At 47.4% G+C, this 25,878-nt stretch overlaps 2 protein-coding genes across 2 annotated transcripts in view; both read left to right on the forward strand.

Annotated features, from left to right (window-relative positions):
- The first annotated feature begins 3,755 nt into the window (after window positions 1-3,755).
- TGM7 (transglutaminase 7) lies at window positions 3,756-16,790 on the forward strand. Its single transcript, XM_020881454.2, has 12 exons — window positions 3,756-3,990; window positions 4,842-5,087; window positions 5,679-5,797; window positions 7,830-7,958; window positions 8,040-8,217; window positions 10,448-10,586; window positions 11,840-11,943; window positions 12,378-12,620; window positions 13,089-13,415; window positions 13,782-13,942; window positions 16,017-16,150; window positions 16,408-16,790. Exons 1-12 carry the CDS (start codon window positions 3,756-3,758, stop codon window positions 16,565-16,567), a joined length of 2,175 nt encoding a protein of 724 aa, XP_020737113.2. The 3' UTR covers window positions 16,568-16,790.
- Window positions 16,791-20,777: 3,987 nt separating this feature from the next.
- Window positions 20,778-25,878, forward strand: part of TGM5 (transglutaminase 5) — a 29,872-nt gene continuing 24,771 nt past the window's right edge. Inside the window, exons 1-2 of the mRNA XM_020881451.2 lie at window positions 20,778-20,934; window positions 25,625-25,804. Of these exons, the coding sequence (XP_020737110.2) occupies window positions 20,925-20,934; window positions 25,625-25,804 (190 nt within the window). The 5' untranslated portion in view covers window positions 20,778-20,924. The remainder of the gene's footprint in view (window positions 20,935-25,624; window positions 25,805-25,878) is intronic.

Here is a 25,878-nt window from a genome sequence, read left to right on the forward strand (position 1 = left end):
TGTGAAAGTTGGACCATAAAGAAGACTGAGTACCAAAGAATTGATACTTTCAAACTGTGATGCTGGAGAAGATTCTTGAGAGTCCCTTGGACTGCAAGGAGATCAAACCTAAAGGAAATCAACCCTGAATATTCATTGGAAGGACTGATGCTGAAGCCGAAGCTTCACTACTTTGGCCACCTGATGTGAAAAGCTGACTCATTGGAAAAGATCCTTATGCTGGGAAAGATTGAAGGCAAAAGAAGAGGGTGGCAAAGGATGAGATGGTTGGATGACATCATCGACTGAATGGACATGAGTTTCAGCAAACTCCAGGAGATAGATAGTGAAGGACAGTGAAGCCTGGCATGCTGCAGTCCATGGGCTTATAAAGAGTTGGACACAACTTAGCAACTTGAACAACAACATCCAGTTCTTATTGTAGGATATTTGGGTTGCATTGAATATCCTTATGTTTATACTCTTACACACAAATTACGATTTTTCTTAGGAAATCTAGAAGAGGAATTTGTGGATCAAAGGAATTTGTTTCAAGGCATTCTTTCATTTCATAAGAAATGTTGATAAACTGCCCTCAAAAAGGTGTAACATTTTATCCTCCCATTAGGGAGAGTTACACAAATTGAGTGAGTGAGTGAAGTAGCTCAGTCGTGTCCGACTCTTTGCGACCCGATGGACTGTAGCCTACCAGGCTCCTCCGTCCATGGGATTTTCCAGGCAAAGGTACTGGAGTGGGTTGCCATTGCCTTCTCCGTTACACACATTAGTACTGAGCAAATAGCAGCATCTCAGCCTGGACTCAAGCCACTCCTCATCCTGGCCCTGCAGCCCTCGAAGGCCTCTCTCTCCCTCTTTCTCTACAGCCCCACTGTCATCCTGCCAGGTTATTCTCCTTGTACTTCACACATATCCATCCACGCAAACATCTCCGAGCACCCACCAGGAAAGGCAGGAGGTTGTGGAGGTTAAGGGGGCAGGCTCTAGAGTCAGCCTACGGGGGTTTGATCCCAGCTCTGTCCTTGCTGCATGGCAGCGACAATATGAACACCTCCTTCCCAGAGTGGCTGAGAGAACAGAAATGTTATCAGACACAGCAAATGCTTCAGACAGTGCCTAGCATGTGGTAAGCGTTCAGCAAACATCAGCTGCAATTATCAGCAATTAGGAACAATGGTTCATTCTAGGCAATGAGGGAGGGGCCCAGGGGTGAGAAGATGGCCAAGGTTTCTGCTTCCTGAAACCGATTCTAGATGCTATGAAGTGTGCTCTGCAGAAAAGTCAAAAGGCTGTTGTGATGGCAGATGATCACAGGGCAGAGGATGGAGCATCGTGTTCAGTGGTTAAGAAAGTCCCTGTGTGATGGTTACGTCTGAGCCAAGACCCGAGGGGGACATGGGGGGTCCAAGTGTTTTGATGTCTCTGAGGTCAAGAGGTTGGCACCTCAGAGCTCATTGCAAGCAGACAGCTGCTCTAAAGTCTCTATTCACCTTAAGACTCATAATACATGGGGATATATTTTGATCCTTCTATATCCTTGTCTTTGTGTTAGTCAAGCACCAGGAGTCATGCAGCCGCGGCTTATTTCTAATCTTACTCGTCATTAACCCCTGTGGGCTGGTGGCCAAGGTGAGACAGCCTTGTGGGCGTTACCATGTTGTTTTTTTACAGTTTTTTTTTACTAATTGATTCTGCTTGATTTCCTATTTTGTTGAATTTCTTGTTGATCCTCTTGGCTTTCTTTGCTTCCTCTCTTGAAGGCCCTCCCTTTGGTTCTCTGAAGTCACTGTCTCCCTGACATGAAAAGCACTTCAGTGAGCTAAATGCATAATTATTTTAAGTGAACATAATTAATGTAGGATGCATTGTGATATTTTCTATTCTACTCTTTAAAAAAAATATTGGTCACATTTCCTCAATTGATTTCACAAACTACTAACAGGTTAGAAATGTTTACAAAATGCTGTCTAATTATTCACAGTCATCTGTCTTGGATTGTGCCCTGAATTTTCTGGTTCCAATAATATAACTATTTAAGCGCCTATGTTACATTTAAGCAGTTGAAAAACGTTGTACTATTTGATCCAGTGATTCATCTTTGAATCTGCCTCAAGGAAAGATTGTTACTGGGCTGGGGGGGAAGGTCAAGGGAGCATTGTACACATTCTGTTTTCAGCCAGATGTTTGACAAATTTGTGAGAAAGATGCAAAATGAAAGCTGGATTTGACTTTAGACTGTGAAGAAAATATAAAAACACCTAATCAAAAAAAAAAAAGAGAAAAAAAAAGAAAAAAAAAAAAAAAAGAAAAGAAAACAAAACAAAACACCTAATCCAGTTTCCTCACATAAAGAATTAGATGTAGTCACAGCTAGCTGAACAACTCTACTTACAGAGTATTTCCTAATGGCTCAGTGTTAATGGGGAAGGAAGCTCCAACGGTAATACTCCACTGGCCTTGGACTCAACCCTTAATGTTTAAATCATCATATGACCAAAGACTTGGACGACAACCTGGAAGACAGTTTAGCCAGTTCCCAGATGGCAAGAGAAAGTGTTTGGATGAAAGAATTAGGACTCAAAAAAAAAAAAAAAAATTCAGCCAGGTAACAAAGACAGGCTAAAACGATCAAAGTGAACTCATTTAGTGAAATTGTAAATAACCTTTGTGAAAAAGGAGATCAAATTGCAAATGGCACAAAACCTGGCTGGAGCAAACATGAGTTTTTCCTTTAGGGTGCTGTTTGGCAGCATCCCCAGCCACCACCCATTAGACACCTGTCACAGTCTCTCCCCCAGTTGTGACAACCAAAAATGTCTCCAGATCTTGCCAAATGTCCTCCAGGGGGCAAAAATTCCCCTGTTTAGAACCACTGAGGTAACTGATGTACTACTTGGGGGAAAAGGCCTGAATGAATTTTTATCACCAGCAGAAACAGCACAGCAAACACAACCTGAGGCCATCAGTGCTAAGAGCAACTGCTGATGACTGAGTGCTCAGCCTGCACCTGCCACCATGCTAAGGTCTTTACATGTGAATCCTCACTTAATGCCCACGTGAACCCTAGGAGGTGGGCACACCGTTGTCACCACTTTTCAGCCGAGGACACTGATGTCCTGGGACCTTAACTGACTTGCTGGAGGTCTCACAGCCGAGATGGCAACATCTTGCCCCTTGCCTATTATGCTATGAGACTTTTAAGACTATACTCTAAGTATACATCTCAGGCAGCAGCCAGTGCCCTCATCCACCTGGAACGTGGCTGAGAAGTAAGAAATTAAGCTGTAAGTAACCCTGTGGTACCCACCTGCACCCACATCCTCAAGCAGGGACTTGCCTGTAGCTGAGGTCCCAGCCTCCAGTCAGTTCTTTGGCTTAGAAAGTGCTAGTCAGCCGTCGTGTCTGACTCTTTGGGACTCTGTGGACTGTAGCCGCCAGTCTTTGACTTAATTCATACAAAATTCTACTATGCTCTTTCTTCTGTCATCAGGATAATAGAGTAATTTTTAGAAAGCTTGTCAACAAAAGCGATTAAGACTATAAGATGGCACTTCAAGGGTTAAGTTTCAGTTATCTGGAAATGTTGTGTTGTCTGGGACCCCAGTTCTTGAGCTAGGTTCAGAGGTCACTGGAATCACAGAGCTGAACTGCTCTCTGAGTCCTGAAACTAGGCATCAGGGTGCAGAGGTCTAAGATCTGGACAGCAATCATAACTGAGTCAGAGCCAGGTGCAACAGAAATGTTGAAAAGTGCTGGGGATGCTGAGCCCAGGAAGCCACAGCTGTCCCCTTGCCCCATCGCACCCTGCAGTGGCAGCCTTGGAGCTCAGGTCCGTTGACCTGCAGAGCGCCAAGAACAACCAGGAGCATCACACACAGGAGATGGGCCGCCAGCGGCTCATCGTGCGCCGCAGCCAGTCCTTCACCATCCAGCTGCATTTCAACCGTCCCTTCCACCCGAAGAAGGACTCCATCACCTTTGTGGCTGAGACAGGTAAGCCCACCCCTACCCAAGGCAAAGTTCATCTATAGGGCCCCTGCCTCTCCTTTTTGAACCACCCTCCCCTCTCTTCTCCTGGGACCCCCGGATCCCTATCAGTCCACTTAAGATCTGGCTGACTCAGCCAACTAAGATTGTGATAATAAGAGACAACTTTTAAATATGCAACAGGCACTGTGCTAAAAATTCATGCACATTATCTCACTTAATTCGTGACAAGACTTTCAGGTGGGTACTACTATGATCCCATTTTACAGAATAAAAACAAAAAAATCTGAGGCATACATTGTAAAGGGGCTTCCCAGGTGGCGCTAGTGGTGAAGAACCCACCTGCCAATGCAGGAGACATAAAAAACGTGGGTTCGATCCCTGGATGGGGAAGATCCCCTGGAGGAGGGCATGGCAACACACTCCAGTACTCTTGCCTGGATAATTCCATGGACAGAGGAGCCTGGCAGGCTATGGTCCACAGGGTCGCAAAGAATCAGAAACGATTGAAGTGACTTAGCATGCACACACATGATGAAGAATCTGCCTCCAATGCAATAGACCTGGGTTTGATCCCTGAGTCAGGAAGATACCCTGGAGAACAGAATGGCTACCCACTCCAGTATTCTTGCCTGGGAAATCCCATGGACAGAGGAGCCTGGTGAGCTACAGTCCGTGGGGTTGCAAAGAGTCAGACATGACCATCACTACACAGATGTTAAGTGTCTGTCCAAGGACACCTAGTGGCAGTAAAAGGATTAGCAAGTTGTGGGAGGAGGTAAGGGTCCTTCAAGTTCCCCAGCAATCATGTCACATAGATTGTGAGCCTCACTGCAGAGTTGTTCTCTCCTACGCAGGACCAGCACCCAAGGAGCTGCTGGGAACCCGAGCCACCTTCTTGCTCACCCAGGCCCGACAAGGCAATGGCTGGAGTGCTTCTGACTTCACCGTTCAGACCAACTCGCTCTTTGTCTCCCTTTTCACACCTCCCAGTGCAGTCATTGGTCCCTACTCTCTGAAGATGGAGATCTCTCAGGACCCAAGTCATAGCACAACCCACCCTCTGGGGACCTTCATCCTACTTTTTAACCCTTGGAGTGCAGGTATAACGTGTTCACAGGTTGTAATGCTAACTGATCCATTGGGAATGCTCTGTGAGGGTCTACTTAGAAAGTCCCGAAGATAAACTGCTGGACATCTATGCAATGTGTTACCATGTGCTCACTAAAAATCACCTTCACAGAGAATTTTTAATGGCATGATGAAATTAAGTTCATGGCTTGACATTAAATGAAATCGATTAGGAAATGGAACACATATGATCTTAATTACATATATGTGCAGAAAAAGAAAGTGCAGACAGGTTACACCAAAATGTAATGGTGGGTGTCTCAGTAGTGGGAAGGGGTGATGTTCATTGTCCTCTTTCCTTCATCCATATTTTCCAAATCTCTAAGATCAGCTTGCTGCTTTTAAAACCAAGAGAAGATGATCTTTTTCTAAAGTATAGATTATATTGCTGGCCTCTAGAAAAGCACATAGACTTTTAAGGAGCCCAGTCTTGATTTCTATTGCCATCAACCCATTGCTTCTCTGATTATCCAGGAAGATACTGTTGTTACTGTTTTTTAATTTTATTACTGTTTATTTTTTGGTTTGGGGCTTTGTCCCCTCTGCTACTCTTAACTGCTCAGAGGACGACGTCTACCTGCCAAGTGAAACACTGCTACAGGAATATATCATGATGGACTATGGCTTTGTTTACAAGGGTCATGAAAGATTCATCACCCCGTGGCCCTGGAACTACGGGCAGGTAACACTGTCACCTGAAGTGGGCCTTAGACAACTCTGTTAGCTCGTGAAGTACCACTAATAGAAGTCAGGGTGTGTAGTGCTAGAGTGAGAGGCACAAGGAAGGAAGGAGAAATGCTTTTTCTTCTCAGTTTTTAATATATTGTATGAAAAACTTAAAGCATAATACAAGTAGACAGGCTACTCTAATGAACCTCCATGAACCTCTTACCTTCAATAGTGATCAATTTATGGTGAATCTTGTTTCATTTGTATCAAGGATTTACAAACTATAGCCTGTGGCCCACTGCCTGTTTTTGCATGGCCCAAGAGCTTAGAAAGGTTTTCATACTTTTCAAACTGCCAAAAAACAAAAATTAAAAATAAAAAAGAACACAGTCATTCTTCAGTATTTTCAGGGCATTGGTTTCAGGATGCCTCCACATATACCAAAACCAAGCATGCTCAAGTCGCTTATATAAAATGGCATAGTATAATATTTGCATATAACCTATGCACAACTTCTCATGTACTTTTAAATCATCTCTAGATACTTATACCTAAAACAATGTAAACGCTATGTAAATAGCTGCTGGAATTGTGTAGCAAATTCAAGTTTTGCTTTTTGGGAATTTTCCGGAATTTTTTCCCCCTAATATTTTTGATTCTATTGGTTGAATCCATGGATGTGGAACCCACTGATACAGAGGACTGACTGTATTTTGTGACATGCAAATTATATGGAGTTCAAACTTTGGTGTCTCATAATACCTTTATTGGAGAAGGAAATGGCAACCCACCCCAGTACACTTGCCAGGAGTATCCCATGGATGGAGGAGCTTGGTGGGCTACAGTCCATGGGGTCGCAAAGAGTCAGACACGACTGAGCGACTTCACTTCACTTCATTGGAACACAGGCATGCTTATTCACTGAGATATCATCTGTAGTTACTTTCACGCCACAATGGCAGAATTGTGTGTGGAGACTGAGACCCTATGGCCTGTAAAGGCTAAAATAGTTATTATTTGGTCCTTTACAGAAAAACTGCTGATACCTGGTATATTTCCCCCCATTCCTCCTACCTCATCACTGAATTTTTTGGAAGCAAATTACCACATCATTTAGTTCACTAATACTTCCAACTATAGTTCTAAAAGATGATGACTCTCTCAAAAACTAAACCACAATCCATTATTATAACTGAAATGATGAACACAGTTCTTTAATAACACCAATTATCCAGTTAGAGTACACAGCAGGGGACCTTTGACTCTGGGCAACTTTTCTACTCTCCACCTCCAGCCGTGGCTAGGATAGTTTCTCTCCACTTCCCACTGCCTTCTCAGCCCTGTCCACACACCTTGGGAGAGGAGAGTGGGGTGGGGGCAGGAAGCAGGGAGCCTTGCTGAGGAAGATCAGTTTCCTGTTCCCTAACAACCTGTATAATTTTTTGAAACTTAGAAAACTACTAGGGCATTTGATAGTCAAAAGGGTTAGGATGCATGTACAAATATACGTTGTATGTCCTGAGTCTGCACTGTCTTCTGTGCCCACACCATCAGTGCTGAACCCTCTACCTGACTTCAAGGCTGTCCATGCTCTTCTCATGCCTCACATGCCTAGCCTTACATTTATCCATCTGATCGTTTCCTAACCCCACAAGTCCTCCAGAAAAAAATCTTTGAGCCTCTGTCTCTGGTACCCATTGCACCCAAAGACCTCAAGTGAACGCCCCTGCCTAGAGCTCTTCCTGTCTATTTGTCTTTCCAAGACCAGCAGCTCCAGTAGTCTTCTGCTCCTTTCAATTGACTCTCATCTCTCTAAATTACATTTGCATTCTCCATCAGAAACACACAGGTTAGTTCTTCAAATCCTGAATCACAAACATTCCCAACTTGACTTGTAAGCTCCTTGAAGGCAGGACCTGGTCTGATATTCAGCACCTACCCCCACCACATATACACCATCCCTAAAAGTCAGTGCTACTGAGTTGACTTCAGAATTCTAGACGTTTTTACTCTTCTCTTTGTTCTTCCGTTGCTTCCCCGGCAAGTTTGAAGAGGACATCATAGATATCTGCTTTGAGATTCTGAACAAGAGCCTGTACTTCTTAAAGAACCCGTCCAAAGACTACTCGCAGCGGAACGATGTGGTGTACATCTGCAGGGTGGTGAGCGCCATGGTAAGACCGGAAGCTTCCCCGGCCCCGCCCCAGGGTCCCCAGCAGGGGCACCATGGAAACTTATCTGTCTGTCCTCTTTAGATCAACAGCAACGACGACAGCGGCGTGCTGCAGGGGAACTGGGGAGAGGACTACTCCCGGGGGGTCAGCCCCCTGGAGTGGACGGGCAGCGTGGCCATCCTGCGGCAGTGGGCGGCCAGGGGCGGGCAGCCTGTGAAGTACGGGCAGTGCTGGGTCTTTGCAGCTGTGATGTGTACGGGTGAGTGAGGAGGGCGGGGTGGAAATGCAGACTAGCTTGTTGACTCTTTACGGTAACCCTCTGAGGTCGGGCTGGGATTGTCTCTACCTCACCTCGGTTAATTGTGGCTTGTCTACAGCCCTACGGCTAAGGAGTTGTGGACATTCAGCTCTTAAACAGCACACTCGCTAGTCTCAGGGAACCCTGCAATATCCAGTGAAGGGCTGACCTGCTGAGTCACTCCACAGACTCCTTGATGGAGCAGTTAGACTATTAGATAGTTAGACTATTAGACAGAGGAGCTTCTGGTCCCAAAGTGGAGGCAAAACTGGCTTCTTTCTGCCACTGGCTCAGGCTCCTCAGCTCAAGATGAGCTTGGGGTCAGGGGCAAGTTGAGGGGAGCTTGAGGTACCAGCAGATGATCTGGGAAAACCTGATCTCACCTGTAGGCAGAGCTGCCGCCTCCCAAACACCACTGAGAGATTCTTGAGGAGTTACAATTAAGAGATTTACTACTTTGTTAACTACCCTTAACGAGCATCCATGTTTTATACATTTATCAGTTATTTATAATTTAGTCCCAGGTCATCAATCAGATTATCTGTGAATATGAGGGAAAGATGGAAAGCACTGTGGAGCCTGCTTATCCTCCCCCAAGAGGCAGGAGTACCTGGTACAGTGCTGCCTGTTCCACTGTGAGGCTCGAGAAATGTTTACTGAACCAATATGTTGACTCTGGGTTGGAGAATGAGGGAGCACAGAATGGGAAAGGCAGAGACGGCGGCCGAAGTTCTAGACTTTTATGAGAAGGGCAGCACAGCTTGGCAGTTATGGACAGGTGCTGCAGACAGCGGAGAGGTTTAAATATGAGTGCTGAAATCAAGTGACCTCATTGTGCTCATTTGTGTTCACTGGAAAATGCTCAGCACAGTGCCAGCACTTAGTACAGCTGGATTTGCCTTAGGCTGGGATGTCCCCGACCAGGCAGGAGTTAAGGAGGAGGGCTCAGGCCTTTAGACTCTGTGAAGAGAGGGAGAAGGTCTGGGTCTGCCTCTTTGCTCCACCCCCGGGCCTCTTCACTGCCAGGCCCTAGAATCTACAGCCTTCGAATGAGGGGAGAGCGGCTTCTGCCAAATTACCTCTGGCCACTCACAGCCCTGGTCTGACTCTCACCCCTGCCAAAGATTTGTGAAAAGCCCAGGGAGTGGACAGGTGATTGCAGACCGGTGGCATCCTTTGGGCCTCTTGAATGAATCAAAACAAAAAGACTGGCCAATCTTAATAGTCCTCTTACATTTCAAAGCATTGGCATCCCCATAGCAGACTCAATGGGCAACATTTGCTTCTAAGGAGTGTTGTTCAGTTGCTAAATCATGTCTGACTCTTCGTGACCCCATGCACTGCATCATGCCAGGCTCCTTAGGGGTGGGATAAACCTCTCTCTAAACTCCTCACCTTGCCTTTAGAGGTGGGGACCTGGGTTTCAAAGGTCACATCTGGCTCTTGGCTTAATTTCATCAGCCCCTGATCAGCTGTGTCTGGGGGTGGCAGTGGGATGGTATAGTGTCTGCTTTGTGTGACTCCAAAGATGCCACAAGAGGGTGCTGTTGTCTTATCAAAGATGGTCATTCCCTCCAATTCCAGGAACGATTTTCTTTGTTGCTGATGTCTTCCATGTATCTCTATAAATCTATCTTGCTCTTCTATCTGTACTCTGATTTCTTTCTTACCTCCTTCAAATCCTTTCATTTGAATTGAGTTACAGATCCAGAATTTCAGAACTGAAAATCATCTGGTCCAACTCCATTTTGTTACATATAAGCTAAGGACTAAGGCCCAGAGAAGTTAAGCCATCTACTTAAGGTCACATCGCTTCTCTTCTGACCACAGCACAGGTCTCATTTTTTTTTTCTTTCAAATTATCAAATGTTCAGGTTCTCTGTTTTTGGTTTGGATAGCTGCTAAATGGGAAAAACCCTAAATGATCAATTGGGTTGTTGTTAATTGTTTTAAGTGACCTTCAAGTGATTTCTTTCTCCTGGTGGAATGGAAACCATGGATAGGACAGGTAGGCCACAAGGTTTCTGGGCCTGGGTGCGGTGCTCTGAGGATAAAGGAGGTATAGGTACGGATCTGCAAGCACCTTGGCCTTTTTTTCTCCTCCAGCTTAAAATTGAGAAAGTATGTACGTGAGACCAGTGATTCTGCTTGAAATGGATTGGATAATTCCCCATGCTTTTCCTCTCTTTAGTAATGAGATGCTTAGGTGTTCCAACCCGTGTTGTTTCCAATTTCCGTTCTGCACACAACTCGGATGCGAACTTGACCATCGACACGTACTATGACCAACATGCAGAGATGCTGCCAACTCAGAAACGAGACAAAATATGGTAAGGGGCACTGTCTCCTGCAGATCTCTGCTTCGTTCCAGGTAGGGCAGGAAAATTCTGACCTGATGCTTTCTGGCCTTAAGGAAATACTGTCCCATACTTTGTTGCCAGTGCTCAGAGAATAAGTCCTCAGCCAGAAAGCTGCTCTGGCTAATCAGATCATCACATCAAGTTCATTTCAGACATAGAAGACTATGAGTTAATGTATTGTGAGTTTGGCAACCAAATGAACAGATTGTGTGCCCTCTGAATACTGACCTCATCTTACTCTTTGTTCATTGAGCCTTTCTGTCTGTCAGGACATTTCTCTGTTTCTCTCTCAGGGCAAAGCCAGGACTAGCTGTCTCTGCATACTTACTCTGATCTCTCCCAACCTCTCCTTTCCCTGCCCCACTCTCCCTCCCGGCTGGCATCTGTGTCTCTAAATGTCCCTTTATTCTTTGATCTCTCATAGCTTCCCCTGGTTCCTTTCTCCTCTCTTCTACCCCGAATCTCATTTCCTGTTTTTGCTTTTCCAGCCAGTTTCCAGGTAAGACCTTTGAATTGTATGGGAATTAGCTGCTGTCCTTGGCATTCCCTCCCTCTCTGAGCTCCTCGAGGGCTGAAACTTCTCTGGCTCAGTGAGCAGTAGTGTATCTGGGGAGGACATACACTCATGTAGAATTCTGTCTGTGAACACACAGCCTGAACCTAATCATGAGTAAACATCAGGTGAGTCCAAAATGAGGCCCACGCTGATAAAAATCAATCAATCAAGATTGTGTTCAAAATGTCAATGTGATAAAAACAGAGCCTGAGGAACTCTTCCAGTTCAAAGGACACAAAGGGTATTGGACAACTAAATGCAATGTGTGATCCTGCATTGGGTGGAAAAAAAAAATGACATAAAGGCCATAATTAGGTCAACTGACAACACTGAAATATAGACCATAAGGTAGATAAAGTATGAATATTAAATGTGTGAAGTTGAGAACTGTATGAGTATGTAAAGGAAGATCCCTATTCTAGGAAATCTCCATCTGAAAGAAAGCCAGTGCTAAAGCAAATGGAGCAAAATGCTAACAATAGATGAACTGGGTATATGGGTGATGTTTATCCTAGTCTTGCAACTTTATTGTGAGCTTGAAATTACTTCCAAATAAAATGTAAAAAAAAAATAGAAGAAACAATGATATAAAGCACTCAGTATAGGGTCTGATACCTGGCAAATCCTCTGAAAATGTGAGCCCTTTTCTCCTTACTGCCTTCTGCAGGAATTTCCATGTCTGGAATGAGTGCTGGATGATCCGGAAAGATCTCCCTCCAGGATACAATGGGTGGCAGGTTCTGGACCCCACTCCCCAGCAGACCAGCAGCGGTGAGTGAAGACCACTGTGGAAGGGCCTGGGCTCTGTGGGGAGGCCAATCAAAGTGACTGACCCTGTGAGCAGGAGGCCAAAAGGGAGTGATGCCTTTCCCACTTCGTCCACTTTCCAAAGTCGTAGCAGAGACAACTTCGGGTCAGGGGTCTAACTTTTCCATTGACAGCTGGGTGGGCCAGTGAGTCACTGGACCTCTCAGTCGTTTGCTCCCCTGTAACGCAGGGAAGATGAGGATGATGCTTCCCAGGGTGGCTGTGAGCATCAGATGAATTAGTGGGAACTGGAGAGCACCCTGTGGAGGAGGGTCATTGATGTCACTGCCTCTCCCCATCCCACCTCCCTCCTCTGCCTCCCATGGCCACGCCCCACTGGCCCTGGTCCACTTGTCAGCAGCCGAGTTAGTGGTCCACAACTCCTGTTCCCTGCCCAGGGCTGTTCCGCTGTGGCCCTGCCTCCGTGAAGGCCATCAGGGAAGGGGAGGTCCACCTGCCTTACGATACCCCATTTGTGTATGCCGAGGTGAACGCTGATGAAGTCGTTTGGCTACTGAAGGATGGCCAGGCCCAGGAAATCCTGGCCCATAACACCAGTTCCATCGGGAAGGAAATCAGCACCAAGATGGTAGGGTCAGACCAGCGCCAGAACATCACCAGCTCCTACAAGTACCCAGAAGGTGCCTGGGACCCCAGGGTTTGCAGGGAGGGGGGAAGCTATAACCTCCTTTGCTTTGCCTGGCAAGGGGTTTGAAGATGACTCTCACGTGTAAACCATCACCACCTAACCCAACCACCTCCTCCTCAAAAGACAACTAAGAATAGCGTCCAGTGTTTATATTCAGGAACTCATTTAACCCCAATTTTTGGCAACTCTATGAGGCAAGGAGATATCCCTGGGCTACACGTGACAGAACCCTGCACCAAGAGGTGAAGGGACTATGACAGAGCGAGGGTTTGAGCCCAGCAGCCAGCAATACCCATCCCCGGGTTCTCAGCTGAGGCTGTATCATCTCCTTCGGCAGCTATTCTTGGGGTTGGGGCTTCGGGAGGGGGTCTGGGGGTTTCTGGGTGCCTTGTTTCCCCAAGGTCATTGTTCCTCTTGACTCCTCCCCACTGATGTCTTTCCTGGCTCTCCTTTCTGTCAGGATCCCCTGAGGAGCGATCTGTGTTTATGAAGGCCTCCCAGAAAATGCTGGGTGTGCGGAGGACCTCTTCACCCTTCCTAGATCTGCTGGGGTCTGGGGGCGCTGTGGGCCAGCCGGCACAGCTGCAGCTTCACCTGACCAGGAAGCCTGAGTGGGGCCAGGACCTGCTGCTGAGGCTGCATGCCCGGAGGGTGGCGGACAGAGCCCACCCCCAGGGGCCCATCCACCTGGTGGTGGGCTTCTGTGCACAGACCCTGCTGCACAACGGTGGTACCCGGGAGCCCCTCTGGAGACAAAAAGTGCACTTGACCCTGGACTTTGGGGAGGGTGAGTATGAGGCAGGCCTGGAAAGGCATCTACAGGGAAGGGAGCTTGGGGCCATGAACAAGTCACCCCCAGTACACACACACACACACACACACACACACACACACACACTCATTCTCACTTACATCAGGCAGTGAAGCTGCTGTTGACAGGAGGTTGAATGCCAGGTACTATGCTGCCAGCAGGGAAACACAGCAGTGACCTCAGAGGGCTGGGGTGCAGGGTAAGCACTATCTCTCTCTCTCTCTCTCTCTCTCACACACACACATGTAGATGCACACTCATTCTCTCTCACACACATACACATTTTCACTCTCTTCTGAGACCCATTTCTGGACTCAAAAAATGCATTTTGTCTGTGCTTAGATATACAGTGGCCGCTCTCGCTACCTTACAACAATTACAGAAACAAGCTGACAGATGAAAAGCTGATCCGCGTGTCTGGCATCGCCAAAGTGGAGGAGACAGGGAAGTCCATGCTGGTCTTAAAAGATATCTCCCTAGAGCCTCCCCACTTATCTATTGAGGTAAGGCATCTGGACAGAGAAGGGGCTTGGGGGGCCCTCTGACTCAGCCAACCCAGGGGCTGGGGCTACAGCAGCTAACAAGACACAGTCCCTGCTCTGGACACCAAATGGATGATTAGAGTGCAGTATGGTGTAGTCTCTGTGCTCTGTGCAAAGGGAAGGCTTCCCAGAGGAGGTGACATTTTATGGAGGATACACAGGAAGACACTCTAGAGAAGTGAGGTGGAAATGAACGCATTTTAAGGCAAAGAGACAAGAAAGGCAGTGTCTGGAAGATGGAGTAGAGTAGACAGGTTTGAGAGAGATTCAGGCCAAATTCCTTGTCACCTGATAGGACAGGGGTGACAAGGAAGAGGGAAACAAATGAAAGGTGAGCCTCACATCTCCAGTTCAGAGGCCTGAGGGAAGGGCGAGGCCATTGCACAAGGAATGAGTATAGGTGGAGGAAGGGTCAGTGGAGGAGGGCGGGGATGATGCCCAGCTCCTATCACCAGGGTTTTCCTTCCTCTGAAGCCTCCTTCCCCCACTTTTCCCTCTTACCTGAAGACTCACCCACGGCCTAACCCTCACCTGACTACACCTGGTGGATTTGCCAATAGCATACTCCACCCCAACGGGAATGAGAACCGAGTGACTCCACGTCATAAACCATCTGGCCACCTGACAGTCTTCTCCTGGGCCGTGAGGTCGTCAGGCAGCCTCCCACGGTGGGGGGTGGGGGCACTGGGCAGAATCACAAGAGCAGACACCAGCCTGGGGCTGAAATGAGGCCCTGCCCACCACACTGAGCCCTGGTTACAGCAGGATCCACTGCAGACACATCAGATGCCAACTAGGCTATTAATTGGTCCCCGTTGGTAAGAAGGAGATTCCCAAGTGGCTCAGTGTTAAAGAATCTGCCTGCCAACGTAGGAGATGCAGGAGACACAGGCAGGTTCGATGTTTGGGTTGGGAAGATCTCCTAGAGTAGGAAATGGCAACCCACTCCAGCATTCTTGTCTAGAAGATTTCATGGACTGAGGAACCTGGCAGGCTACAGTCCATGGGCTGCAAAGAACTGGGTATGACTGAGCAACCGAGCACATTGCTAAGGAAACATGGAACTATTCGTATGACTCTGCTGGATACCAAAGCTATTCTGATCTTGTTCAACTCTGGCACACTCACTAGAGTAGAAAGGACTCATTTCTTTTCTTTGAGTTCCAGGGGAGCCACAGTGTGTTCTTCCTTTTCCGTGATTCTCTGACTGAGCCAGAACACGCTCCCAGTAGGATCTGGGTGGTCGAGTCATTTCTGTTCAGCACTTGTCTACTTGTCTACTGTGCTAGGCACTGTGGCTCAAGAAGTGAGTAGGATGGCACGCCTGCCTCCCACTCACAGACTAAGGTCATGATTGCCCTATGACACAGCCCTCACATGTGATGGACTGAATGCACCTGGAAAAACTTAGAGTGGGTCTGCTAATGTACATGGAGACAGGGCAGAGTGGGAGAAAGATCCTGGCTGGGGTCTGGAACACCTGGGTCAAGTCTGGGTTCTGCCATTAACATTTCTTGGGACCCTGGCCTCAGAATGACATCATTGGTGGTACATGGATGGCACATATGACACCACTTCCTTATCCCATGCCTGTGTCAGACATTACTAATCAATCACAACTCTCACTGACTCTGGATTGTCCTCAAGATCCTTTTTTTTAAAATTTATTTTTTAATTGAAGGATAATCTCAAGATCCCTTTTAACACAGCACTCCTATCAGTCACGACTAACAGATTGGAGCTGGCACTTAAAGTTGAAATCTAATTGCCATCCTGAGCTAGATGATGGGGAGGGGATAGATTTCAACTTGGTGCCAATTCCCCATTGGTGGTGGCTTCCAGAAGTACTGTGAGCTTCCAAGACAGGCCAGAGCATGTGATAACCACGAATACCCTGGGCTTCTGTTCTCTCCCCTGCAGCATCTTAACCCCTAAATAAGCAGTCCCTGGTGGTCAACAGATGGATGGAGTTTGCTGGCCTGAGTGCAGAAATGAGGCCACGTGCCCACAATATCCTCGTCTTCTCTCCACACAGGTGTCTGAGCGGGCTGAGGTGGGCAAGGCCCTGAGAGTCCACGTCTCGCTCACCAACACCCTCTCGGTGGCTCTGAGTCACTGCACAATGGTGCTGGAAGGCAGCGGCCTCGTCAATGGGCAGATATCAAATGAGTGAGTCCTAGGGCCACCCACCTGTCTCCTGCTGCTCTTTGCTAAGGGGGGTCTTGTGGAGTCACAGGATGGTCCCTTGTCTCCTGGATGATGCCTCCTTGCTCCCACCTTCCCACCTTCCTCCAGAAAAGGTTGAGGTCGGTCCTGGTGTGGGTGGGGTAGGGTGGGGTGGCAGGTGCTTACTGACCAAGAGCAGAATCCAGAACACCCACCCCAGCAGTTACTCCAGGCTCAAACAGGCCCTTTTTGACCCGCAGCCTTGGGACTCTGGTGGCCGGACACACTATAGAAATTCAAGTGGACCTCTACCCCATCAAAGCCGGACCCCGCCAGCTCCAGGTCCTCGTCAGCAGCAACGAGATCAAAGAGATCAAGGGATACAAGGACATCTTTGTTGCTGCAGCCAGGGCTCCTTGAGCCTCATGCTCACCTCCTCAGGCCCTCTAGTTGCCCAGCTCCTCCCCTGCCCCACCTCCAGATGCCCTTTCAGCCCCCCTACCCACCCCTCAGGCCCACCTTGCTCTCGCCTCCTGGAGGTGTGTTTTATCCTTGTTCCTTGCTGTCCTCCTCCTGGCCATCTGGGGGCGAAGGGAAGCTCTGTGCATCTTGGGAAGAGACAATAAAATTGCTTTATTTATCACCCGTGTTCTTTTTCTGTGCTAACAAGCTACTTACTGCTTACAGTCCTCTGTGGCCAGGCCTTTCCTGTCTTCTCTCTCCTCCTAGAAGGGCCCTGGCCACAAGAGAGTGCAATGTGATCTCCTCTAAATCAGCCTCTCTGGAATGCTGGATCCCAGTTCTCTCCATTTAGATCATCTCAGCAAGTCCACAGCAAAGGCTGGAGGGAGGTCTGGGGAGGAGGGCCTACACATTCTGGGAGGACAGTGACTGTGGCGCTGCGGGGACCAGGCAGAAGCTGCTGCTGGCCTGAGAGCCTGGGGACGGTGAGGCAGGGCCCACTCAGGGCAGTCTCAGGATGCCTGGGAAGTACTTCCTAGAGGCTGCCCCATAAACAGGCCCTCGCATTCCCCGGCCCCGTATTTCCCCTTCTTACTCCCTCACCCACTCACTGTTCGAATCTTTTCTTCCTCTTCCAGGTCACACTCAGCTTCTCTTCCTTCATTCATATGGTGTGTTTTTGTTACTTTAAGGATAGGGAGCCACTCTTGTATTTTCTTCCTGTAGTGCTTTAGATCATGTGTGCTCATCTTAGATAATTGGGAAAGAACAGAAAAGTGAAAAAGAAAAAAAAAGAAAAATCACTGATCGCTTCCCCATCCCAAAAGAAATCTCTGCTAACATTTGCCACATGTCTTTCTGTCTTTTCCCCCCTTTCATTCTGTTTCTGAAAGTCATCATTACATGTGTGTGTGTCAGTCGTTCAGTTGTGTCCGAGTCTCTGTGACCCTGTGGACTGTAGCCCACCAGGCTCTCTGTCCTGGATGTCCCAGGCAAGAATACTGGAGTGGGCTGCCATTCCCTTCTCCAGGGGATCTTCCCGACCCAGGGACTGAACCCGGGTCTCCTGCATTGTAGGTAGATTCTTTACCATCTGAGCCACCAGGGAAGCCCACCTTAAACTTATACAATATTCTATATCAATCATATCTCAATAAGAAAATAAAAACTAAAGTTACTGTTGCAATTAGACCCAGCTCCATCGCGGGGAAACAGAAAATCCCGAAGCACAGAACAGAGAGCACTGTCCTATGAGTTCTCAGGGTGGGCTCTTCGACCTGACCTGCCGCCCCTCCCTGCTCCGGTTTGGTGGCTCCGAAGTTTCACTTGCTTCCTCTCACCACCCTCCTCCCCTCCCCTCTTCCTCCTCTCTGCTTTTCATTTATTTTGCTTTTGCAGGCTGCTTTGGGCAGGTAGGGCAGGAGTCTGCATATCAGCACCCCACCCTGGGTGCCAGCCACGCCCGTCCCCATTAAGTGCTTGTCCCTGCTGTGTTCCGGGTGGCTTCCCGCCCTCCCCTGGGGCGGGAGACCTGGAACCTGGGCTGGCGCCTGCAGAAATCTGAAACCTTGCTGGGCTGCTGAATGCCAGTCCTCCTTTGTTTAGTCATTGCCCCTCCCGCCCAGCAAGTCTGGTGGCGTAGACCTCCCTGGCTGGGTCACTTGTGTCACTGGAGGGGGAACAGTAGACCAGATTCTTCCTGGGCGTCCCGGGGCCTCTGGGCGGGTGGGGATATTAGCCACCTTGGCCTTCCCAGTAGACCTTTCAAATAATTTCCTCTCTCCCCACCCAAAAGCTGGCTTAAAAAGCGTACTCTGAATGTTCTCTTTTCTTGTTTCCACGGTCTTAGCCTGTCTGGTTTCATTTTCCCACCTCGTGTGGACAAGCTTGACGGTCTCAAAGGTCCCATTCCCAGGACATGGGTCCATGCCCACGGCCACCACACATCCTGAGGTTAGGGCCTGAGCAGCCCTGCCTCTGTGTCCTCACCCTAATTCCCTGTGAGGCCGGGTGGCTCAGGCAATGGCACCCACAGATAAACTGGCACAAGAAGTGCTGGGGCCGTGGAACAAAGAGGCCCAAACAAACAAGCACCCTGGCTCCTGACTGCTAGTCAGGAGGGTCCACGGAGAGTGTTCTCAGGTCCTTCTGGCAGGGGGTTTTGGGGTCCATGCTGATATAAAGCAAAGAATCCTGGGATGAAGTCCTGGCTCCCTCGGGGTGCAAAATGCTAACAACAATAATAGCAGTGCCTGCCTACCTCCCCTCAGAGGGTTGCTGTGAGGATCAAATGAGAAAGTGTATCTGTAAGTTGTGAAGCACAATATTAAAGACATTAGATAACTGTGTGAGGATTAAGCGGGATAGTGCACATGAAAAACCAAAACAGTTCTTTGAAAGCTATTACTAGTTAGTTCTCCAGTGGTTTTACTATTAACCACTATCATGATTAAGCCCTGTATGTCAATAAGACACAGGCCATGCCCTCAAGGGGAACTGGGGGAAAGATAGGTAAGTATTTATAATGTCCAGTGGGATTAGACTGATTAGAATGTAAAAGGAAGCAGCCTTAAACACCTGGTGTGGTAAAGAGTGTCAGGAAGCTTGAGCTTGGATGCAGAAAGTAGACAAGTGAGGGGTGAAGATTTCAGAGAGAGGAGAGAGAGCTCAATGCATGCACAGGAGAACTGGCGGGCCAGAACTGATGGGGTTTGGCCTCCCTGGACTTCAGGAGAGAGGGGAAAGATCTTGAAGGCTTCTGAAAGTGATATTAAGAAGTTTGGACTTCACCGTCTGTTGGATCTAAAGCAGAGAGCAGCCTGGTTGAATCGGCACTTCAGAAAACTTACTTCGGAAGTTTGGAAGAAGACTCATTCGGAAGAAGAATGGGTGGGAGACTAGCTAGGAGTTGCTGGTCAGACAAGGGGATTCAATGAAGGAAGGGCCAAGGGCACAGGAAAGAGGGGTCGGTTTTAGGAGTTAACTAGGATTAACCAGGAGTTGGACTGGACAGGGCCTAGTGACTGCTAGGCTAAGCAAGGACAGGAGGACAGAGAAGGATAAGGAGTCTCCCCTTGAGTGACTGGGTGGACACTGTCCTCACTCACCAAGACCAGAGAAGCAGGAGGAAGAGGAGGGGGGAGGAGTTGCTTTCTGGACTGAAGGTGGAAGCAGGGAGGTCAGACAGTCAAGTGTGTATATAAGTGTATATACACAATGTAGGAGCTGACTGGGGACAGAGAAAGCTGATAGGAGGGTGGACAGAGGCTGGCAAATGAGGTTCCTGCAGAGGGAAATTTAGGGTGCCAGAAAGCAAGGGAAGCAGGAGAAAATGTCCTATAGGAGGAAAAGAGAGGGCCACTGTGGGAGCAGGGGGCTTCGAGTATCCCACCCACTCCCGATGAGGAGCCCTTCCCTGCTCCTTCCATTTCTCTCCTCCCATCTGTATTTTTCTTCCTCCAAAGACTTGCATTCGTCCAACTAGAATCAAGGTCATCACTGGCATTCCCACCCTCTTACCTGTTTCCCAAACTCCTCCAAGAATCTTCCCAAGTTTTCTCCTACTGCTTTAATTTGAGATTCACCTTGGACCAGACATGGAGAAAGAAATGGCAACCCACTCCAGTATTCTTGCCTGGGAAATCCCACGGACAGAGAAGCCTGACAGGCTACAGCCCATGGGGTCGCAGAGTCCAACACGACTGAGAGACTAACACTTTCACTTTGGACCAGACAGATCTCACTCAAGACAGTATCTTCACCAGAAAACGAATACCAAGTCATACCAAGAGTGGGTTCTGTCTGCACACGATGTCTAGAAAGTGACTCTTCAGGATAAAAGAGAGGGTTCAGGTGCCAAGCAGAGTTCCAGTCTGGAGAGTTCTCTTAGGTGACCTATAGTCTTGGGACCCTGATATTCCTTCCTGCAGGGACATAGGCCTCCTCCCTCCTCCTAGAGGCCCCATCAGCCCACCTCTCCCACCTGGCTTCCCCGTCACAGCACAGTACTAGCCCCGGAATGCCCTATTGCCCAAGAGCTACTTAAGGCCCACATGGCACAAGGCCCTGACAGTTCATTGGCCTCCATATTTCCTCTCAGCCAAGCAACACTGCCAAGAAAAACCCGAGGGCAAGTGAGAAAACCAGTTGTGATCTGCCCAGTAAGCAGGTGGCAGTGCAGCAGCCTCTCCGCCTTCAGTGTCTCCTGGAGTCTTGAGGATGGAAGGGGAAGCAGACACACCAGCACCAGTTTCCTGACACTCCAGGCCGCCCAGCTGTTCTATGCGGAGCAGCCTGGGAACCAGAGGCAGCCACCATGGCGGAAGGTATGCAAAGCCCACGGGGCTGTTGGAGCTAGGGGCCGAGGAAGAGGGAGAGACTGCAGGAAGTCCAGGGGAGGGTGGATTCAGAGGGAGGAACGAGTAAGTCAAGAATGGAGGCAAAAAGAAGAGAAGCTCCAGAAACAGCAGCATTCATCGGTAGCCTGGGAACCAGGAGACCAGGTGGGGGCTGGCAGGTAAAGAGCTAAACAGCTGAGCATCAGCAGGCCTGCTTCCACGTCCCCGTGGGCCGGGGCGGGGCCAGGGACTAGGGGGTCAGGGCTCCTACCCTCTCTGCCAGAGCTGATCTTGACGCTGAACGAGTCACTTCTCTAGTTCCCAGTCCCTGTGCTGGACCAATGAGGGGCCTTGGACCAGATCATCTTAAAATTGTCTTCTAGCTCTAGAATTCTCCGAATCTTCATTCTTCTCTTCTCCCTCCACTCCAGAGCACCTGTGACTCATGTTCTCATCACTACCCTTCTCTCTGTATCAACTCCCTCTCTCTAGAAAAGAGTCGCTACAAAGATTAAATGGTTGGTCAAAAACATGTATAAAAGTGAAACGTGAAAGTCACTCAGTCGTGTCTGACTCTTTGCAACCCCATGGACTATACAGTTCATGGAATTCTCCAGGCCAGAATACTGGAGTGGGTAGCCTTTCTCTTCTTCAGGGGATCTTCCCAACCCAGGGATTGAACCCAGGTTTACTGCATTGCAGGCAGATTCTTTACCAGTTAAACCACAAGGGAAACCCAAGAATACTGGAGTGGGTAGTCAGTCTATCCCTTCTCCAGGGGAATCTTCCTGACCCAGGAATCAAACTAGGGTCTCCTGCATTGCAGGCGGATTCTTTACCAACTGAGCGAATGAGGGAAGCCCCAAAACCATGTATAAGAATGAGCTAAAAGCTCTACAAATGTAATAGCTTCCTCTTCATTTACTATTTTTATGTTTAAAACTTTAGTTTTAAATTTTTATAAATTTAATTATACAAGAAACATTGTATAATGAACACACAGTTTGAGTAAAATAAAGCAATAATTACAGATAAACCTACTACCCTGACTACCCCTGACTACTACCCCTGACTACCACTCCAACCTAGCCTCATTTCTAGAGAAACCACTGTTACTAGTCTTCTGTCTATACATTCACATTCATGTATATATGCTCAACATAATGCATAGGATTAGCTTGTATGGCTTCTTTATCTTCTTCTTGGCATACCCATGGTATCATCATATTGCACATATTTTTCTACAGCTAAATTTTTTTTACTCACTCAACAATATCTCTTGGACCTCTATCTACATCTCTGAGTACCAAAAGATTTACATCAGTATTTTCCACTTTGAATAGTATTTCCATAGCATGGCTGTAAGTAATTTATGTACCTAATCTTCTATTGCTGGGTATGCAGGTCGTTCCCATTTTTCAATTAAACAAGCAATGCTGCAGTGTACTTTCTTATCTGTACCTCTCTGTGCTCCTGTGAGAGTTTTTCTCTAGGATAGATCTTGTGATCAATTACTTTAAAAGTTTTTCCAATAATTTCCCTTCTATCTCCCTGATCATTTCACCCCATTCTCCCCTCCCATCAAAGAGAATAAAAATGTCCAGTATTAAAGGTATCTCCTATTTGGATATCTGATGTTTGGACTGAAGAATAATTCCTGAGCTATAGGCAGATATTAACTTGACCCATGACGCATCTGGAGGATGAGATCTGGCCCCAGTATTGACTGGCAGGAAGATGCTGCCGCAGCTGTTGAGTAGTTTGGGTCACATGTCCAACCTGAATCAGGGCCAGTTAGCAATCCCTGTCTAGGCAATTGGTTTCTAAAAAGGGTGAGCTTCTTTTTTCTGGAAAACGCTCAGTTGCTTTCCCAGGGGGCAGTGGGTCAGATGTCCTTTCTGAACACGAGTGAAGGCCAGCAGTGGGTGGCAGCTGTTGGGTAATGGTGAGAGCACTGGACGTGGGCCAGTTACCCTAGGTTTGACCTTGGGTATGATATTTAGCCTACTTACATCTTGGTTTTCTAATCTTCAAGCGTGGATGACACTGACATTTCATTTCCTCAACACTGTAGCGAGTATTCCATGAGATTACCGGACTAGAGTGCCTAGAAGATGGCCCAGCACATGTAATCAGGCACCCAACAGGTGGTAGTTGAATCTGAAATACAAAAGAAGTTCAGGGGATTATATTAAAAAACAGAGAACTCCATTCAACCTAGTAAACACTGGAGTATCTACAATGTGCCAGTCTTTATGCTTACATTTCTTTTATAATAACAATAATAAAACAACAACTAGTTTATGAGAAAGGTACACATTAACTGTAATCAAAAGAACTTAAAGAAGTTTAAGAAGATAAAGTTTAGCATCTATTAGGGTATTCTGGTACAGTTAATTTAATTCATATTTGTTTTATAATAGCCTTACTGAGGTATAATTCACATACTGTAAAGCTCACCTTTTAAAGTGTATAATTTATTGGCTTTTTTTACACTAAATTCATGAAGTTTTACAAGCAATACCACTAACTAGTTCCAAAACATTTTCATCACCTCAAAAATGAAACCCCATACCTACTAATAATTATACTCTATTCTTCCCTACCCCCAGCCCCTAGCAAACTCTGACTTACTTCTGTTTCTATGGATTTTCCTATTCTGCATATTTCCTATAAAGTAATCATACAACACGTGGGCTTTTGTGTCTAGCTTCTTTCACTTAGCATAGTATTTTCAACTTTTATCCATGTTATAGTACGTTCACCCTTCCTTTTATATGACTGAATAATATTCCATCGTGTGGCTATACACATTTCATTCATCTGTTAAGCAGGTGATGGACATTTGGACTGTTTACAGTTTTTGGCTATTATGAATAAAGCTGCAATCAACATTCATGTATAGGTTTTATGTGAACATACATTTTTCATATCTTGGATATATATCTAGGAATTGCCAGGTCATATAATGACTCAACATTTAACATTTCAAGAACTGTTTTCCAAAGTTGAAGCACCATTTTACAATCCTACCAGCAACGTATGAGGGTTTCAATTTCTTCACATCCCCACCACCAACACTGTTTTTCTTATTATAGCTATCCTAATGGATGTGAAGTGCTATCTAATCTGCACTTCTCTAATGACTAATTCTATTGAGCATCTTTTCATGTCCTTTTTGGCCTTCTGTGTATCTTCTTTAGAGAAATGCTTACACCAGTTGCCCATTTTTCATTTGAGCTATTGTTTTTTTATTGAGTTATACAAATTCTTTACAGTGAGGGAACATTCTGAGTTGTAGCTCTTGTAGGACCAAAATACACAGACAGGTAGAGAGCTTTGCTTGGGGATAGACTGGCTGAAGGAGAGGGCCTGAGATGGGACGGGTGACAGGTAAGAAGGTAAGCATAAGTTAAGGCCAGGTCTGCAGGGTCATGAGTGTAACATTAAGAGTGTGTCTTTTGGATGGCAGCCTGGGGTGTATCTCAGGACTTTTAGAGCAAATAGACAACGGAATGATCAAATTGTCTTGAGGGGGGATAATCTGGTGATGTGTTAAGGGGCAGGTGATGTGGAGAAACAGGATGCAGACCTGATGGAGGCTGTTATAGTCACTAGTATGAGGTGAGGAGGTTGGAGTTGTGTTCATGTGGAAAGGGACAGATGAACACCACCGATATTTTAAAGGAAGTAGTGAAGGGAGTCATGACACATGAATGGATAGAGACTGAGAAGATTTCAACTGCGATTTAAGGGCTATGAACCCAGGTGCCTGGGGACTGAGGTTGAAACATGGCCAAACAGGCAGGAGTCAGAAGAGGAGCCCTTTTGGGAGGCACACTTGGAAAACACTGAGATCAGTCTGTGTTTTAGTGGAAGCTGTAGAAGGTTGAGAGTGGGCCTTTCTGAGACCGTCCTCAGCTCTCAGCTCCCAAGTCACTGGGCACAAAGCGTTAGTGGTAGTCAGAGAGCTAGCAAATTACTTCAAACATGCCAGCTAAGCCAGGGACAATTAATCTGGGGCAGCTAACCCCAGGGACTTGCTCAGAGCCGGAGACTGGTGCAGGGACAAGGGAAACTGTGAAGTCCAAGAAAGTAGATACAGGAGTGAAGCTGGAGACGTGCTAGACTGAACGGAGCAGTCAGATCTGGCCCGGCCTGCAAGAGAAGTCAAAGAGAGGCAGAAAACTATGTGCCTCCTTACGGGAGAAAGAGACAGAAGGTCACAGAAGCCGGGAAGGTAGGGAGGAAAGAAGTAAGGGAGAGACACTTGCATGCATGGAGCCTCATTTAGCGTTAGTTGCTCAGTCGTGTCCGACTCTTTGCAATCCCATGGACTGTAGCCCACCAGGCTCCTCTGTCCCTGGGATTTTCCAGGCAAGAATACTGGAGCGGGTTTCCATTTCCTTCTCCAGGGGATCTTCCCAATCCAGGGATTGAACCCCAGTCTCCTGCATTGTAAGAGGTTTCTTTACTGTCTGAGCCACAAGGGAAGTCCATTTTATCCTCACACAAACCCTGAAAGGCTCGTTATATAGATTCTATTTTACCTACTTGGAAACTGAGCTCAGAGAGGTTCAGTTTCTTTTCCAAGTTTGCACAACTACTAAGTGGTGGACAAGACTGGACCAGACCCCACAACCCTGCTCTTTTGTTTGCCCTCACTGTCCCATCACAGGGCTGGAGGTGGCCCTCACTGACCTCCAGAACTCCTGGAACAATGTGCGGCACCGTACGGAGGAGATCAGCTCCAGCCGCCTCCTTGTTCGACGGGGCCAGGCCTTCAACATCACCCTGTTCTTCAGGAACCGGGCCTTCCAGCCAGGCCTGGACAACATCATCTTTGTGACTGAGACTGGTGAGGACCCCGGCTGGCTTGCAGGGTGTGTGTGTGTGTGTGTGTGTTGGGGGCGATTATTGGGGGTTGGGAGG

Source organism: Odocoileus virginianus, chromosome 16 (genome assembly GCF_023699985.2).
Source record: "Odocoileus virginianus isolate 20LAN1187 ecotype Illinois chromosome 16, Ovbor_1.2, whole genome shotgun sequence".
NCBI lineage: Eukaryota > Metazoa > Chordata > Mammalia > Artiodactyla > Cervidae > Odocoileus > Odocoileus virginianus.

Bases quoted from the DNA above. Each gene is read 5' to 3' on its own strand.
- TGM7 (XM_020881454.2), top strand. From the start codon at position 3,756: ATGCTGAGCCCAGGAAGCCACAGCTGTCCCCTTGCCCCATCGCACCCT. The intron at 5,088-5,678 runs GTATAACGTGTT...TTAACTGCTCAG, and splicing joins TTTTAACCCTTGGAGTGCAG to AGGACGACGTCTACCTGCCA. The intron at 12,621-13,088 runs GTGCCTGGGACC...CCTTTCTGTCAG, and splicing joins CTCCTACAAGTACCCAGAAG to GATCCCCTGAGGAGCGATCT.